The sequence below is a fragment of the Erpetoichthys calabaricus genome, chromosome 1, assembly GCF_900747795.2.
Source record: "Erpetoichthys calabaricus chromosome 1, fErpCal1.3, whole genome shotgun sequence".
In the NCBI taxonomy this organism is placed as follows: Eukaryota; Metazoa; Chordata; class Cladistia; order Polypteriformes; family Polypteridae; genus Erpetoichthys; species Erpetoichthys calabaricus.
Window position 1 is genome coordinate 337,504,477 of NC_041394.2, and position 18,915 is coordinate 337,523,391.

The 18,915-nt window shown below is 42.8% G+C and overlaps 2 protein-coding genes across 4 annotated transcripts in view; both read right to left on the bottom strand.

Moving 5' to 3' along the window:
- The window catches only part of LOC114667766 (oocyte zinc finger protein XlCOF7.1-like), a 228,360-nt gene that overhangs the window by 129,752 nt on the left and 79,693 nt on the right, over positions 1 to 18,915 (bottom strand). The window lies entirely within an intron of this gene.
- The window catches only part of LOC114666901 (NACHT, LRR and PYD domains-containing protein 3-like), an 84,292-nt gene that overhangs the window by 39,708 nt on the left and 25,669 nt on the right, over positions 1 to 18,915 (bottom strand). Inside the window, exons 8-10 of the mRNA XM_051933362.1 lie at positions 13,036 to 13,210; positions 6,751 to 6,816; positions 4,975 to 6,676 (exon numbers count right to left, since the gene is read on the bottom strand). Coding sequence (XP_051789322.1) covers positions 4,975 to 6,676; positions 6,751 to 6,816; positions 13,036 to 13,210 — 1,943 coding nt within the window. The remainder of the gene's footprint in view (positions 1 to 4,974; positions 6,677 to 6,750; positions 6,817 to 13,035; positions 13,211 to 18,915) is intronic.

The window sequence follows — 18,915 nt, forward strand, 5'->3', positions numbered from 1 at the left end:
GCGCCCGGAGGAAACCCACGCAGATACGGGGAGAACATGCAAACTCCACGCAGGGAGGACCCGGGAAGTGAACCCAGGTCTCCTTACTGCGAGGCAGCAACGCTACCACTGCGCCACCGTGCCGCCCCATGTGAATTTCCCCTTGGGATTAATAAAGTATATCTATCTATCTATCTAAAGTACATGTTTCACAATGCCGATAGTAACTAGTAGGTGGCACCAAGCAATTGATACAGTATGTGGTGCATACTAAAGAGTTGTGGGTAAGGCAATAAAGAAGTGAGTGGTCGGATACTCCGCTCCATTACGGAAAAAGTCAGTGTCGGTGTGTTTGTGAAATTAGTAGCACGCAACATAACAATATAATACTGTTCCTTCAGAATAACCCCTACTCCATTTCTCCTCCTATCCACGCCATGATTGAACAATTTGAATCCACCTCTGATCCACCTGGCCTTACTCCCCTTCCATTTAGTCTCTTGCATGCACAATATATCAACCTTCCTTCTCTCCATCATATCTGCTGACTCTCTCCCCTTACCAGTCATACTGCCAACATTCAAAGTTCCTACCCTTAGTTCCACTCTCTTTACCTTCCTCCTCTCCTCCTGCCTCCAGACACATCTCCCCCCTCTTCTTCTCCTTCGGCCAACAGTCGGCCAATTTCTTCCAGCACCCTGTTGACTAACAGTACTGGTGGCGGTTGTTGTTAACCCGGGGCTGGACCGATCCGGTATGGAAATTTGTATTATTGTCCGCATATTGATTTGGCAAAGGTTTATACTGGATGCCCTTCCTGACGTAACCCTCCCCATTTATCCAGGCTTGGGACCGGCATGAAGAAACACACTGGTTTGTGCATCCCCTGTGGCTGGGTTATTAAGTAAGTTTATCTAACCTAAGCTAATTAATTTATTTTGACTTTTTTGCTAAAGCACTGAAAAAACTGACACTGTTTGAAGGCTAAGAACAGCGAGCAACCAAATAATTTTGTATTTTTCTTTTTTTCTGTTTTTGGAATCTTAGGATGAAAATTGCAACATTGTATTTGCCTACTGCTTTACAAGAAGAATCCTTCTATTAGTCTAATTATGAAGAAAAAGTAAAAGAGCTGAGCCTTTTCGGTTTAAGCAAAAGAAGATTAAGAGGTGACATGACTGAAGTGTTTAAAATTATGAAGGGAATTAGTCCAGTGGATCAAGACTGTTATTTTAAAATGAGTTCATCAAGAGCATGGGGAGACAGTTGGAAACTTGTTAAGGGGAAATTTCTCGCAAACATTAGGAAGTTTTCCTTTACACAGAGAACCACAGACTCTTGGAATGAGCTATCAATTAGAGTGGTAGACAGTAGGCCTTTATGGACTTTCAAAACTCAACTTGATGTAATTTCCGAAGAATTAAGTGGATGGACTGATGAGCTTTGTTGTGCTGAATGGCCTGTTCACGTCTAGATTGCTCTAATATTCTAAAAGAATCGCCATCTTTACGCCACATTATGCAGCTTCCAGTTGTTGGGTATGTCAGATTTGTCAACCACAGCAGCTGCTAATCTCGTTGCCAGACTATGGCAATTTAAATGACTGAAAAATTGCTGCTCGTGTCACGTTTACCAGCTGAGTGACAACCTTCTAGCATAGTTGTGTTCACTCCTTTATCTGAGAGCCAATGGTGTGTGGCCTGATTGAGTCAGCGCTGTATAAAGAGTAAACAGCTGTGGCCAGTGTTAGTCCTGGAGGGCTGCAGTGGCTGCAGGTCTTTGTTTCAACCCAGTTGCTTAATTAGAAACCAATCCGTGCCAATCTCAGGCTTGTTAGTCTGCAATATTGGGTTCTTATATCGTAGATTATTTTTTGGATATGATCCAAATTTGAATCCTGAAGTGGATCATTTTCAGTCTGTCACATTTTTCTCTTAAGTGTTTTATTAAAACAAATGGCACATGATGAATCCACATGGGTGTAAGTGGAAACAAGTTAGATGGGGGAACTAAAGGCTTCTTTGTCATTTGTATCTTATTGCTAATAAGGAGCCAATACAGACAATGAATGCAGCCGTTTAAGATTAAAATAAGCAATTAAGGGTGGAGAACCTTAACAAGAGAGGCCACTAAAATGAAGCAGAAAAATGTCACCTGAGCAATAAGTACTTCACCAGCAATAACTGACCTCTCATTAAGAAACTGGGTTGGAACAAAAACCTGCAGCCACCGTGGCCCTCCAGGACCAACACTGCTTACCCCTGAGATATGGCGAGTTCAGTGGTAGGTAAAGCGTGCAACATCAGTTGGATGAGCTTCTCTTCTGTCTATAAGGTCCAAAACATCTGCGTCTCTTTATTTCCTTGTCACTTTATTTCATGCATTGTACTTCTGGATGAGCATTGTGAGAGAAGGCTGACAACTCAGCCCGGCAGGGACGTCCCTGAAATGGAAGGATAGGGGAAGGCAGCTACTTGTGGACACTGCCTCCCCCAAAACGCTAGATGGCAGCTCCCCTGGAATGTAGTGGTGCCCCAGATTCTCGTAGAGTAGCCTGGGACTTGGAGTTCGGTTTCTCAGCCCTGTTGGGTGCCATGGGTGCTGCCAGTGGGAGCTGTGAAAGGACCTGGGGAATGATGCTTCCCTTATAGCCCGGAAGTACTAGGAAGTCATGAGGACAGAAGCCCCGAGTATGTCCGGGCAGATTAAAGACTTCGAGTTCTTCATCTGACCTGGACGAACAGAAGTACTTCCAAGTCAGGCACTATTTAAAGGATTGTTGAAGACCCAGAAAGCGAGCCAGAGACGGGTGGAGGTGGACAAAGCTTGCTGAGAGTTCTGGAGGAGATATATAAAAGAGAATTGCGATTATTGTATATACGTGATTGTGTTATTGTGGCTGTGGCTAGAGAGTAATGTTTTGGAGAAGAAAATAATAAATAAATAAAGATCTTCTTGGTGCTTTTACCCTGTGTCCTGGGTGTCTGTCTGTGGGGTTTAAAGGGGCAACAGCAACCCCTAGCGTCCACAGCATTCACTGGTTCTCAGCTCTCCTGCATACATAGCCTGCTCCTACAACAAACGACAAAAAATCAAGCCTGTTTGATTTCATTGGAGCGAGTTCCAGACTACTTGGAATGAGTCGTAGGTCCCGTCACATTACGCAACTGGCTCCAAGAAGACTCATGGCTGTATTAGCTCAAAAGGGTGCTTCTACTAAATACTGAGTAAAGGGTCTGAATACTTAGGACCATGTGATATTTCAGTTTTTCTTTTTTAATAAATCTGCAACAATTTCAAAAATTCTTTTTTTTGTCTGTCAATATGGGGTGCTGTGTGTACATTAATGAGGGAAAAAATTAATTTAAATGATTTTAGCAAATAGCTGCAATATGACAAAGAGTGAAAAATTGAAGGGGGTCTGAATACTTTCCGTACCCACTGTATATATATATATATATATATATACACACACACACACACAGTATATATATATATATATATGTATATATAAAATGTATATATCTATCTATTATATAAAGAAATCTTGGGTCGAGACATGATCATCTCGGAGAGACACTTTGAAATCCCGCGAGACTACTTGCATGTCACTCCCTACTTACAAACAATTTCTCAGAGACACTACCGTCCCGCGAGACAAAGAAGTGAGACAAAAGGACAGCTGCTGTACAGGCTTTTAAATGATCGATGCATAGTGCAATATGCAGAACATGCAGCTCGGTAGCAGCAGCTGCAAGCCAACAGCTGATCCGTCCACATCTCCTTAACATGCGTTCAGCCAATCACACAACATGAGCGGCAGAGAAGCAAAATGGCAAGCGTGAAGCTTGTGTATATAGGAAACCAGCCACACAATTCAGGTTGTCAAGACTACGAATGCAATGAATGTAATTACTCCGGACCTACAGGCTGTCAAATAAACGAACTACACGCCGTGGCGCAGTGTAAAGAGGCTTTGTCTCTCATGCTGACGTCCGAGGTTCGATTCCCCGAGAGGGGAGCAGTAGAGTGTGTACGCCTGATAAGCCCAAATGAGGGCGAAACACGTGTCGCGTACTCTTTGCTTTATTTGACAGTAAACTATGCAACATTCCATGATCTCCATGATCTATGCAATATATAAATACACATATATACACATTCACACATATATACAGTATCTCACAAAAGTGAGTACACCCCTCAAATTTGTGTAAATATTTGATTCTATCTTTTCATGGGACAACACTGAAGATATGACAGTTTGATACAATGTAAAGTAGTCAGTGTACAGCTTGTATAACGTTGTAAATTTGCTGTCCCCTCAAAATAACTCAACACACAGCCATTAATGTCTAAAACTCTCTGGCAACAAAGTAAGTACACCCCTAAGTGAAAAATGTCCAAATTGTGCCCAAAGTGTCAATATTTTGTGTGGCCACCATTATTTTCCAGCACTGCCTTAACTCTCTTGGGCATGGAGTTCACTAGAGCTTCATAGGTTGCCACTGGAATCCTCTTCCACTCCTCCATGACGACATCACAGAGCTGGTGGATGTTACCAACATATATAAATGGTATATATATTCTTATTTTAATATTTCCACAAACTTTCCTGTTACAAGTCATATCTTGGTTGCAGTATGACTGTAATTTTAAAATATCCAATTTCCTAGAAAGCATGCTGGATAAAAATCAGTTTTGGAAAATATGATTTTGCTTGATATGTGTCATATTTGCAGTTTTCCCTTTAGATTTAATGAGTTTAAATGTTGTCCAACAGAGTACAGCAGGGACCAAGTCTGAATTGTAAAGGAGTATCTGGCAGTGGTGTGAGGCTACACAAGAAGTATGGCACACTAGTGACAGAGTGGGAGTGGCACTTATATAGCACACTAATGACATCATTTCCTGCAGTGTGTAACTTATAAAATCTTTTGAAGGTAGAGCACAGTGTATTTAGTAAATTTACTTAAAACAGGTTTCATTACTCACATGACCGATTTGCAAACACTGAGGCATGGTGCCAGTCTCCTGAAGCAATCAGGGCTCAGATCTGAGTAATTCAGATGAAGAGTCTCACATTCTCCATTGCACCTGATGACAAAGTCCAGCATGGCACAGTCCAGAGCCGATAAAGTGTCTTCAATTAGGAATATTAACTCCTTCCACATTAAATCTTTGGTAAATTTCTCATTCTGAGTCTCATAGAACCAGTGATACATTTGCAGACCATTTTTTCTTGAACAGATATAATAGGGCTTATCTAAAGCTTTTTTTTTCACCCATTCTAGGATCTGAACTGCTGTCTTCTTGTCAAACTCCCCCAGGATTCCTTCCAATGTTTCAGATATGGAAGGCCTGGTCAGTCCTACCAGGAATAGAGTGAGAACATTGAACCGGTCATTGTTACAGGAGTTCAGCCTCACAAGCAGTTCCTCAATATCCCCTGATGGATCAAGGTAAAAGGAGCAGGCAGCCACAACCTCCTGTAGCTTGGGGCAAATGAACGTGTAGGTTGTGTGCTTAAGAGTGCCTTCTTTATGCAGGAACGCAGAGAGGAATGGAGAGGAGAGATATGGTTGGAGACCAAAGGCAGACATCTGTTGTTTCTCAGAAAAGATATGAATCCCTTTGTCCACCCCATAATAAGCCATCTTTCCAAGTTTGATCAGAATTGTCCTCTGGTCCTTGGCTTCTTCTCTATGACTGGTCAAGATGTTATGAAGGAACATCACAAAGAGCTCAGTGACAGTTTTGGGAGCGGGTTCTCGCTCTTTTTCAGGTGTCGTGAAGTGGCTTTTCAGCACAGCGCAGATTATCCAACAGTACGAGGGGTTGAAGCTCATGCTGTACAGGACGGCGTTCTGCTCCACATATCTCATAGCCTGAACACCCAGATTTTCATCACCAAGCATCTTTTTAAAGTATGTCAGTCTTTTTTCAGGGACAAAGCCCAAGATCACTGCGCCTAGATTAACGCTATACCCCAGGGAATGCAATGCTGTTGGTGTGCTTGTGATCAGGACTGAACAGCCCTTCAGTAATGTCATTCTGACCAGACTAGTGAACAGAATGCTCAGAGGAACATCATCATTGGGGTCTGAGCAGAGTGGCCAATGGTACAAGTTCAGTATGTGTTTATAGTCATTCAGTCCATCTAATATAAAGAGGAGTGAGTTTGGTTGCTGCAGAATTTCTCCTAGTCTGCCATGACCAAGATATTTATAGTGACTTACAATCAATTCATTTAGCGACATCCTTGGCTCCTTCCCATCATCTAGGAAGTTGAAATCCCGAAATTTAAACAGGAACACAAATGCAAATCTCTGGTAATGACTACCTCTGGCCCAGTCAAACATAATCTTCTGGACGATGGTGGTTTTCCCAATCCCTGCCTTCCCTATGACCAATGCGGTGTTGGACGGATTTATACCTCCTGGAGTTTTAAACAGCTGCTCATCCCAAATTCGCACACATCTTTCCTCTATCCACTCTTCCACCACCTCTGCATAAAGACTCTCATTATTCAGGAATTGATCCCAGTCCACCCAACTGCCATCTTTAATGACAATCAACTCTGTGTATTGGGTCTCAAAGTCCACAGCTCTCATATGTGAATCTCCTGGAAAAGAAGACCGATCATCCAGAGTCCTTATGGATTCAGACACAGCAAGTCTGTGTGTCTCATGGAGGTCTGAAAGTCACAATGAAGAAATGAGTGGCACAGTACTGGAAAAAAAGATCAGAGGCAAAAGGGGAGAGAGATACCTTTAATATGAGGCTCAAGAGGAGGTAAGTGGACATTGGTCTGAATCTCCACCAACAGCTTCTTTCCTAATGATAAAAGGAATAAAAGGAATACAGTCACAACAGCGAGAGAGGTGCTTCTAAGTGAAGATTTAGGTCCTGTAAAAATGCAGTGTTCTGAACTTAAACTGGGCTCTATAATTGGTAGCATACAGAAATTTGGTAAATGGGTGTCAATGTATCACTTTGTGTACCTACAAAGAGACGAGGACTTTAAATGTTAATCACAGAGTAATGTTTGCCAGTCTGTCTATCCAGCTGAGGCAGACAAACAATGAGGAAAACTTCTGACATATTGCAGGCTGTTCTCAATATAAAAAGAGGACACAGAGATAACACCCCTAAAGTGGGGTACCAGGGGTAGCAGAACAACTCATCTGTCCCACACACAACTGCAGCACCCAAATAAATTCCATCCTAAACCCTTTCTGTTGGCTGCACAAGTTAAATTAGCAATGTCCACCCCACCCCCACCCCAGGATCTCATGGTGATATTTAGCAGAATGAAACCTGACTGGCTGTACACTCTTCTGTTACTGTGATGACTTTTCATTCATCAACTTCATAAACGTCTCTCCTAACAGAGTTTATACCCACCTGAAATAACAAATGTAAAAGTGGTTAAAGTAACCAATGTTATGAAAGCCAAGAACGGACATGCAATATCATTAGTTTTTTTTGGTTGGTTTTTGAGATAATGGAACCATTTTTTCAAGGTTCTGCAATATAAATAAATAAATAAATAAATATTATATATATATTGTGACAGATTAAGGTCTCCGTGACCCCTTTAACCCTCAGACCACACGTCAGACACCAGGTAAAATCCAAAGATGAATATTTATTATTATATCTAATGTGCACAAAGCACCCACACTGCACAATACTCGTATAATTAATAAACAATAATCAAATCAATAAACAATCCTCCACACTCCCAGACGCGTTGCCACCCTTCCACCCAGCTCAGCTCGACGTCTGGGATTTCCCATAGTCCTTTTATAGTCCTTGACCTGGAAGTGTTTCGCCCTCTTTGTCCACGTGATTAGGAACACTTCCAGGTCATAAAAAAACTCCACTTCATCCCGGAAGCACGTCGTTCCATTCAGTCATGTGTTCATGACGCACTTCCGGGTTATAGGGCACGTAGCCCTCTATGAGCCTCCCTCCAGCGGCTCCTAGTGGTCCCCATGGTATCCAGCAAGGCTGTTTATAAAAACTACAATGTCCATATGGCCCTGCTGGAATTTGGGGCACTTCCATGTTGTTGGGAGAGCTCCATCTAGTGGCTTGGAGGTGAGGACCAGAATATTTGGCCGGCCATCCCTCACAATAAATTATTATATATATAAGTACTGTGCAAAAGTTTTAGGCAGATGTGAAAAAATGCTGTAAACAAAGAATGCTTTCAAAAATGGAAGTGTTAATCATTTATTTTCATCAATCAACAAAATGCTTTGAATGAACAAAAGAGAAATCTAAATCAAATCAATATTTGGTGTGACCACCCTTTGCCTTCAAAACAGCATCAATTCTTCTAAGTACACTTGCACACAGTTTTTGAAGGAACTCGGCTGGTAGGTTGTTCCAAACATCTTGGAGAACTAACCACAGATCTTCTGTGGATGTAAGCTTCCTCACATCCTTCTGTCTCTTCATGTAATCCCAGACACACTCGATGATGTTGAGATCAGGGCTATGTGGGGGCCATACCATCACTTCCAGGACTTCTTGTTCTTCTTTATGCTGAAGATAGTTCTTAATGACTTTGCCTGTATGTTTGGGGTTGTTGTCCTGCTGCAGAATAAATTTGGGGCCAATCATACGCCTCCCTGATGGTACTGCATGATGGATAAGTATCTGCCTGCATTTCTCAGCATTGAGAACACCATTAATCCTGACCAAATCTCCAACTCCATTTGCAGAAATGCAGTCCCAAACATTCAAGGAACCTCCACCATGCTTCATTGTTGCCTGCCTGCAGACACTCATTATTGTACCGCTCTCCAGCACTTCAACGAACAAACTGCCTTCTGCTACAGCCAAATATTTCAAATTTTGACTCATCAGTCCAGAGCACCTGCTGCCATTTTTCTGCACCCCAGTCCCTATATTTTTGTGCATACTTGAGTCGCTTGGCCTGGTTTCCACGTCGGAGGTATGATTTTTTTTTTTTTTTTTTTTTTTTTTTTTTTTTTTTTTTTTAAGCACAGGGAAAAAATTAACATTTGAAAAATCCGTAATTTAATAAACCACCAAGAAAAGTAACATTGTAACAATGCACGGTATGAACCAACATACAATTGTCCATGACTGAAAACTGGAGGACTGCCGTCGCGACTTCTCCTCCGCTCGGGCTCGTCAGGCGCGGAGGACGGAGCGGGAGGAGAGGGGAAGGACGCCCATTCCGCCCCCTCCGTCATGCTAGTCTGCTGATTTCTCGTTCAGTATGCACTGCCTGCTCATGTGCCCACCCCCAACTTGTCACCTGAGTCGTTTTTGTCTTTGCACAGTCTACATGCACCTGTGAGTCACGTTGGCTGTTCATTTTCCAAACAGCGCCTCATTCGGTTTTGTCTCTGGTACAGTCCAAATGCACCTCTGTGCCACGTAGACTTTTCATTGTTCTTTGTGGTTCTGGCTGCTTTTCTATATATAATCCACCAAGTCACTCGACCATGGAAGTAGCGAGGGGTTTATGGGGTGTACAAAGGGCAGGGACGTAATCAGTGCGAGCGTATGACCCGCACTTAATGGGAATACCTCGTTCATGGGGAACAATTTCAAGCCCCGGTTTCCAGCACGAATGGGGTTCAACGGCTTACCCACATCTCTCTGCGCCGGGTAGACACACGTTGATCCATTCAGTGTAGCGCATGCAGTTGCCTGATGCAGGAATCTGTATAACATTGAAAGAAGTGTTGTTTCCATGAAATACATTTGAAGCGGTGGCATGAGGACCATCTAAGAAGATGCATGTTTGTCTCGGATGCGAATTGCTGTATGTAGAGTGTAAAACAGTTTGCGATGGTGCATGCGGTCGTGTGTCGTAACCGAAAAGTCAACGTGGCTCAGAGGTGCATGTGGACTGTAGCTCAAACGAACATAAATGACGGCGTGTTTTCCGAGGCATCGAGTCCGAGGTGGTGGGCGTGGCTCTGCAAGTTGTCGTCGTATCCAATGGTCTTAGAGTTGGTGGGTGTGGCTGTCTTGCGTGCTTTCCATGGGTGGCTACTTGTCAGCGGCTTAGTGAATTATATATATACGGCGTGTTTTCCGAGGCGTCGCGTCCGAGTTGGTGGGCGTGGCTCTGCGAGTTGTCGTCGTATCCAATGGTCTTAGAGTTGGTGGGTGTGGCTGTCTTGCGTGCTTTCCATGGGTGGCTACTTGTCAGCGGCTTAGTGAATTATATATATAGATTGTTTTCTTGACATAACAGAATAATTTTCTTGAGGAGGCACAACATCATTAGTTTTATTTTTTTTTTATTGTTTTCTTGAGATAACAATAATTTTTTCGAGGAAGTGCGAAATCATTTGTTTTGTTTTCTTTTTCTAAAGATAACAGAATAATTTTCTGAAAGTGCAATAGTATTAGTTTTTTTAAATTGCTTTCTTGAGATAATTATAATATTTTGAGGAAGTTCAATATCATTAGTTTTATTTGTTATTGTTTTCTTAACATAATAGAATATCTTTCTCAAGGCAGTGCAATATCATTCTTTTTTAAATGATTTTCTTGAGATAGAATTGAGGAAATTATTCCCCTATTTCCTCGAGATCTAAATCATGATCTTGAAAAAATGTTATATTCCATTCTCGAGAAAACAATAAAAACATGATATTTCATATCCTCTCTTGGCTTCTGTACAATATTATAATGGTCCTTAAAAATATATCAATACACAACATACTCAATTAAAAATTCACTCAGTTTCCTTTAATTAAATGCAAAATACCACATTAAAATCTTCTTTTTCTTCTTCCTCTTCATCTAAAACTCCTGTACTTGCCATGTGCTCCTCAATCTCCATCCATCCATCATTCAACCTGCTATATCCTAACTACAAGGTCAAGGGGGTCTGCTGGAGCCAATCCCAGCCAACACAGGGCGCAGAGCAGGAAAAAAACCCAGGTAGGGCACCAGCCCACCTCAGGGCACACACACACTAAGCACACAGCACACACTAGGGACAATTTAGAATTGCCAATGCACCTAACCTGCATCTCTTTGGACTGTGGGAGGAAACCAGAGAGCCCGGAGGAAACCCACACAGACACGCGGAGAACATGCAAACTCCACGAAGGGAGGACCCGGAAAGCGAACCTGGGTCTCCTACTACTGCGTGGCAGCGGCACTACCACTGCGCCACCGTGCCACCCCGCTGCTCAATCTCATCCTTTGTAATTCCTTCCATTAGTGTTTCTGTGATGCATGTTAAGCCTACTGGTCTATAGTTACTTTTTATATAACAGGGTAATATTTGCCATTTTCCAGTCCTCCAGAATCTTCCCAATGTGCAGTGACTTCCTAAGAATATGTGGAAAGGGTTTATATCTGTACCCGCTACTGTAGTTAAGAACTCGAGAGTAAATATCTGGCCCTGGGGCGTTTATGTATAAACGATGCGTACGCACAGAAATGTTGCATATGAACGCTTCCGCACTCAAATCGTGATGTATAAAACCTAAACTTGGCGTAAAGCCACGCACTTTTCCACGGTACCTCATACCCTGGCGTACACAATTTCTCCGCTCGGTTTTGCAGACTGGTGGCACCCAGCATCAAAGCAGTGCTACTGTTCCTGCGTGGTCACCCTTTGTTTCTTAGATCCACATTCCTGACACGGCTTTATAAATACACTGAAACTAACTGCATATTGTTTATTAGTGTAATGCATCTGATTGTAATTAACCTGCAGCAATATAATGCTCCAGGGAATAGCTATAGTATTCCAAATACCATAACTGCTTTAGCGTTGTTACTCTCAATGCATCTTCTTTTTCTTTCAGCTGCTCCCGTTAAGGGTTGCCACAGCAGATCATCTTTTTCCATATTACTCTCACTGCACCACTCGGAGTATTTATATCACTGTATCGGAGTGGGGAATCACAGCAGCAGCTGATTGGAAAGAGAAATATCGGTATACAGCATGAAGCAGACGCTGCCTGAGTCACGGCAAAACACTTTAGAGACTTCCCTGTACGGACTTCGCGGTTTAGAAAAAGTTTCATCCCAAGAACTATAAACGCAATCAATCAGTCCATCAAGTGCAATCACCTCACTGTAAACTTGGGATACAGTTATAATTATTGCACAACCTGTGCCACTTTATAAAGCGTGTATTTACACATGATGACAATATCATTTTTAAGATGAAATGCAGCAAAATATGTTGATCATATTATACAGATAAAACTTTAACTTCATTTAAATAATCTGTATTGTTAATAATTAAACATGTGAGGACACGGTGCCGCAGCGCTAGCTAGTTCACGGATAGCTCCTGCCTTGCGCTGTATTATTGCTGATGCTGACGTGACACTGGAAGGATAGACGGATAGAATAATTAAACATGTACTACGAAGATATTTCAATGTTGCTTAAAAGTTTTGAAGAATCGGCGTTCTAAGCTTACAGATGGCTTCACGTCTATTACAGAGCTGATTATATGTGTGTGTTGCAGGCCAGTCAATTGCCAAAGGCAGAAGGCTGAAGAAGACAGTTGCCAAACTGTTTTTCCAAAAAATTTCATGTTTTTCTACCAGGCTGCAGTTCGACTTTCCCAAAAATGAAGAGCAGCAGATTTAAGAGTACTGTCATACCTAGAGCTACACACATTTTAAAATCTAGGACTTGTTGGGATGCTGCAGAATTATAGTGTACTGCTATTCTTATTTGCAGAAATCTTACAGGTATGTTTACTGATGCCTCTTATATGATATTTTCTTTTTATTGGTGTCCTTGATTTGTAGTTCCTTGCCTGCAAAAAGTTTTCCTATGGGATAGTAAACATGCACTTAAGGTTAAGAAAGTCTCTCTGGACCCAGGAAGGATCTATTAGCTGAGACTAAGTTTTTTTTGCTTTTTAGAGGCATCAGGCAAGTGCTAATCATGGCTTCTACGAGTAACATGAAGGTCAATTTATACTTGATAACAGAGGTGGTCCACTGTCTCCCTCCCTCCCTCTGCTTCACCCCATCAAGAGCTCATTTTAATGTGAGTAATAGGATTCCATAAACTCACCCGACTCGGTCACCTCCATTATTATTTCATGTAGGTTTTGCTTTGGACATCTCTCAAGTTCTTCATCCAATGCCTCCCACAAGCTGACCAGCGCCATCCCATCTTTTGACATCATCTCATCAATGAATAACTGCACACCTTTTGTACCCTCTGACTCTTGTTTAGCTTTGACAATCTGAGAGACAAAGAGCAAAAGTCCAGTTTACAGTGGATCACAGGGTGAGGAGTCTGATATGAATTAGTTAGTGGGACACTTGTCTTGTTTCCTTTCCCTCACTCCTGACCTCAACTACATCCTCTCCATGTTTATTTTCTCAGTGACTTAGCTACCCACCTCTGATCTTCCTCAAGCTCTCTGACCTAAAAATGCGAGACCCTTAGCAGTTCAGTGCTAGTGTGTCCTTTCATTTAGATGAGAGTTACAATGTGTTTGTCTCTTTAAACTACTAGAGCAAAAAACTATACTGGTATAACACCACCAGAACCATCAGCACTGCAATTTGCAATTGAAAAAGGTGTGCAGGACCAGAAGAAGTGGCAGAAACATGTTCTTAACTGCATGAAGTCTGCCACTTAACGGACAGCCAATGGTGCAGCCAGCCAATAATGATGAAGGTGATGATGGCGAAACTACATCTCTGGTCTTGTGACTTTTCCAAATTATGCCACTTACCAACAAAAGTGCTTCACTACAGTAACAAGGACAAAGAGCGCCATCTAACAGTAGAACAACGAGGGATCAGGTAAAGTACAGGTGGCAGTGTTTGTGGTAGAAAAAATAAGTAATAAAAGAGAGCAAAGTGACAGCTCTGCATTTGGAGATTCATGAATGGAAGAGAAGGAAAAGAGTAAAATAAGGTATTGTGGATGAATACATGTTAGGGAAACATGGCGCTCATCTTCAAGAAATAGCATAAAGGATTAATACATGTTAGAAACCTGCTCAGGGATATGAAGGAACCAGGAAAAGTACCTCCTCTTATTTTATGTGTTGTGACAGAACAACTGGAGGGCATGGCAGCCACCCTACCTGACACAGACAGACATGGGAGGCACACTTACAAAACACGAGTGCTTTTATTTTTCTTCACTCATGGAGAACGCCTTCACCGTTCCTACGAGCCCACAACACAGTCAAAGCACAAACACAATAATTTACTTCTTTTTGTCCTTCACTCCTCCTCGGCAAGCTTCGTCTCCCTCTTCCCGACTCTGGCTTACCGACAACTGTCCGCTGGCCTCTTATATAAGGCACTCAGATGTGCTTCAGGTGCTTGTTGCTCCACTTCTGGCAGCACTTCCGGGTGTGGTGGAAGAACCGCCCACACGGGCTCAGGAACAGCTGCACTGCCCCCTGGCGATGCCACCGGATCCCAACAGGGCTGTATCCAACTCAATCTCCCATGAAGCCCTGCGGGAGTCTGAGGTACGGCTGCCACCCAGTGGGGCTGCCATCTAGCGTTCTGGGGGAGGTAATGCTCTGTCCACACTTGCTTCCCAAGGACCCCAGCTGCATGCTAGAGTGTATATTTTATATAAAAATATATATGGTTGCTAGTTGTATCTACAGTTAAAACAAAAAAAGGTGGAGTTGAAGAGATAACCTTGTTTTTTTTTTTTTTTTTTTTTTTTGAAAGTCTGGTGTATCCCAGACAGTGAATGGCTTTTCTGGGTATCTTGGGGGCTATGTCTTTGATTATCGGCTACTCTCTTCTTGTTCACTTTCTTCTCATCACTATTTTCTATGATTTTCCTCTGTTCTCAGTTTATTTCTTCCTGTTGACCCCGCAGTTCTTCAAGGCTCTGGAGAAGCCCCAGTGCTTGATTCCATTCTCCTCTCTTCTCGGTTGTGCTTCCTAGCTGTAGTCACAGCTTCTACACTTGGGCTTCTCATTGGCTCTTGGTCTTGCTGGATTATCTTCAGCTCCATCAGTGACATGTACCCTTCTTCCCCGTGATGCCATCCTGGCAGATGTCATTGAGCCGGTCCCTGATGTGGTCACTCAGAAGTAGATAGTCTCATCGTAGCTCGTTGAGCTTATCCTGCAGGAAGTCCCTGTCCTCCTCCAATACCTTGGTATGGGTCCGCATCCTGTTGTGCACCTACCTCACTAAGGGTACAGCTGGCACTATCCAGTTGCTGCTTTTCCTTAACGGTCTCCTGCAATTCTTCCCTGAGGTGTCTCTTGTCGTCTTTGAGGTTGTCCACCAACCTGCATAAGGCTTAATGCTCTTTGCCTAGGTTTGTGATTCTCCCTTCTTTCCCCTGCTGTGCCCATCTGCTTAATGGTGTGCTCCGTGCCCTCATCAGTGGTGCATGCCTCTTTTTGCAGCTGCTGGCTTAAAGTGTCTCAGCTGGTGATACATTCTTCTAATTTATCCATCAGCTTCCTATTTCCTATTGACAAGTCCATAACTCTGGTCACAACTTCTTCCTTTTCTGAGTCCTTGATGGATAGAAGGTCCCGGGCCTTTTGGGTTTCCATTGTGCAACTTCTGCTTAAGATCAGCAATCTTATCCTGCTGATTGGACACCAGTTCTTCCATTCTGTGCTTCTTTTCAGTGTTCCTGTACTGGTCTTGCTTGATATGCCTCTGCTCTTCTCTGAAGGTTTCCACTGTCCTCAGTGCTGCCTCTTGCTCCTCCTCTGACTGCTGTTGAGCCTCCAGCAGATGCTGTTTCTTGGTCAGGCTCTTCTGCTGACCTCAGGTGCTTTTTGAGACTGACATATTTCTCCAGGAGTCATTTCAGTTCTCAGCTCAGGGTCTTGTTCTCAGTTTCTCTTTGCTGCAACTTGCTCTCAGTAATCCAGGATGCCCTCTCAAACTCAGGAACAACCTTAGCATTTGTGTGTAAGGCAAGTGGCCATGCTGGTACAGGCCTACTCCACTTTGCTTTGCTGCTGCCGATTCAAGAGACTTCACACTCCCTTTCTTGTTGAGCTGGACCAGCATTTTGTTAAGCCATTAGTTCTCTGTCTGGAGGCTGGTGATCAGGGTCTTGATGGTGGAGCCCTCTTGACATTTCAGTTGCCCCTGAAGCTTCTCGTGGGCCTCATCCTTCACCTGCAGACCTCGCCTGTCTACCAGATCCAAAGTTCTGCCCAATGGATGTTCCATTTTTCTCAGGCCACGTTTGGTTATTAGTATTCCTGAAGGTCCTTCGTAACTATTGGCTGCACATTCCAGAAGGTTGTTCAGGCATTAGGGACCTTGCTCCATTCTCTGGGATATTTCCATTTCTTCCTTCAAACTTTCTGCCTCATTGCCAATCCTCTCCAGAGCATCCCACAGTTCATCGCTACAATCACCCACCCCTGCAGATGCATCCACGCAGGACTTCAGGGGAGACAATGAGGAGAATGCTCTGGTGCTGCACACATTGGAGTGGGAAGCCATCATTGGGCTTCTTCGTAATTCAGTTAAATGCCTTCCCACCAGCCCCTTCTGTTACACTTTGGTCAAGAATGCTGTACCAAGCTAGCACGGGATCTACTTTCACTCTACATTGACACGGTTATATCCGAATTGCCCGGCACACCTCCTGGTGGCCAACTCATCAAGTATCTAGGAAAGGTTGCTGAATTCTGTTGAAGCTTCCTTTTTTGGAAAGCAGAAAGTTGTAACATTCTGAAGAGCTTTCAGCATATCAAAAATATGCAGCTGAAACTGAAACCCTTGATGACCGTCTGAGCCTCGGCCTGCTGCTCCATCACAGCCTGGATGGGACTGTCTGGCTGCCAGTCTTCAGATGTCATGACCTGGAGTTGAGGCGTCCACTGTTTTGCCTGCAAAGTCATTAATGTCTGTTGTGTTGAAAACCAACTACCGTCCAACAACTGCCCTGTGCCATTCTGCCATACCCCATGTGCTCGTTCCTATTCTCTCTCTCCTCTGGCAAGTGGAGACCTCCTGTTAATATCTTCTGTGTCCCAAGTAGCTGGGATTACAGGACATCTGATCTCTTAGTCATCCTTCAGTACAATTTGTGTATTACATTTTTGACTCTGTCGTTCGCTTGACTTTTTCCTAATATGCCTGAACAGGCTTCTGACATGCATTAACCCTTTATGCTATTTCTTTAAGATGAATGCTATGTTACCCTAAAATTATTCTTCTACAGTATGGAAGTGGATGAACACATAGAAGCATTTGAAAGCTACTTCACAGCAGTCTCTAGAAGTACATAAAAAGGATTCCACAAATATGTCATGAACTCAGCTCTTGAGCATTGCCTGTTGTAATGCATAAAAATGTCCAGAAGATAGAAGCGTCGTTCAGCCATCCTATTTCTGTTACAGTGCTCTCCATAATGTTTGGGGAAAAAGACACATTCATCCTTGATTTCTCTGCTCCACTGTTTAAAATTGCAAATCAAATAATTAAGATGCAATTAAAGTGCACATTGCAGATGTTCATTTAAGGGGATTTGCATACATTTTATTTACACCGTGTAGAAATGACAACATTTTTCCTACATGGTCTTCCCATTTCAGGACACCATAATGTTAGGGTCACAGCAATGCAGGTCAATTAAAGCCACTGTCATATTTAGGACTTTGTCGCATATACCTTGCATGCAATGACTGCTTGAAGTCTGCAATCCATTGACACCAGCAGGTGCGGAGTATCTTCTCTGGCGATCCTCTGCCAAGCCTCTAATGCAGCCATCTTCAGCTCCTACTTGTTTTGGGGGGGCTTACCCCTTAAGTTTTCTCTTCAGCATATGGAAGGCCCACTCAGTTGGATTTAAATCAGGTGACTGGCTTGGCCATTCAAAAATTTTTAATTTTTTACCTTTGACATCTCCAGTGTTGCTGTAACTGTATGTTTGGATCATTATCTTGTTGTTGGATGAAGCACAGTCCAGTTAGTTTGGAGGTATTTCTACACATCTCAGAATTCATTGTGTCACTGCCATCAGCAGTTCCATCATCAATGAACAGAAGTGTGCCAGGACCTGTGGCATCCATACATACCCAAGCCATAACACCCCTACCACCAAGTTTAAAAGATGAGGTGGTCTGCTTTGGATCTTGGGCAGTTCCTTTTGGTCTCCACACATTGCTCCTACCATCACTCTGATGCAAGTTCATCTTTGTCTAATCTGTCCACAAGACCTTTTCACAGAATTCTGCAGGCTTTTTGAAGTCCTTTATCACAAATTGTAATCTAGATATCCTGTTTTTGTGGCTAACTAGTGGTTTGCATCTTGCAGTGTGGTCTCTGTATTTCTTGCACTGGATTCTTCTGCTGATAGTTGTCTCTGAGACACACACATCGGCCTCCTGAAGACTGTTTCTGGTCTGTCAGAGAGGCGTTTGGGGCTTTTTCTTTACCATAGTGAGGATTCTTCTGTCATCAGCAGTGGATGTCTTCCTTGGCTTACCAGTCCCTTTGTGATTCCTGAGCCCACCAGTGTGTTCTCTCTTCTTAATGATATTCCAGACAGTTCAGTCATCCTAAGATATTATTGATGTCTCAAATGGATTAAGTCTTGATCTTATGAAATAATGAAACCCACCTGAGGAATTACAAACACTGGTGACCTGAAATGGGGGACCATATAGAAAAAGTGTCATCTCTATATGGTGTGACTGAAATGTATGCAAATCCCCTTAAATGAAGGTCTGCAATGTACACTTTAATCACATCTTAATTATTTGATTTGTAAATTTAAACTCTGGAGCAGAAGGACAAATCAAGAAGACAACATGGCTAAGGTAAAGAATGGATAAAACACGATCATCACTGAAAAAAAAAAAAAAAGAAAACATGTCAAAAAGTGTCAAGATAAGGCCAAGCAATATTTGAAGACTGCTTTCTCAAAAGGTTTTATGGACAGATGAAATGAAAGTGACCCTCTTCACAGAGCTCAAT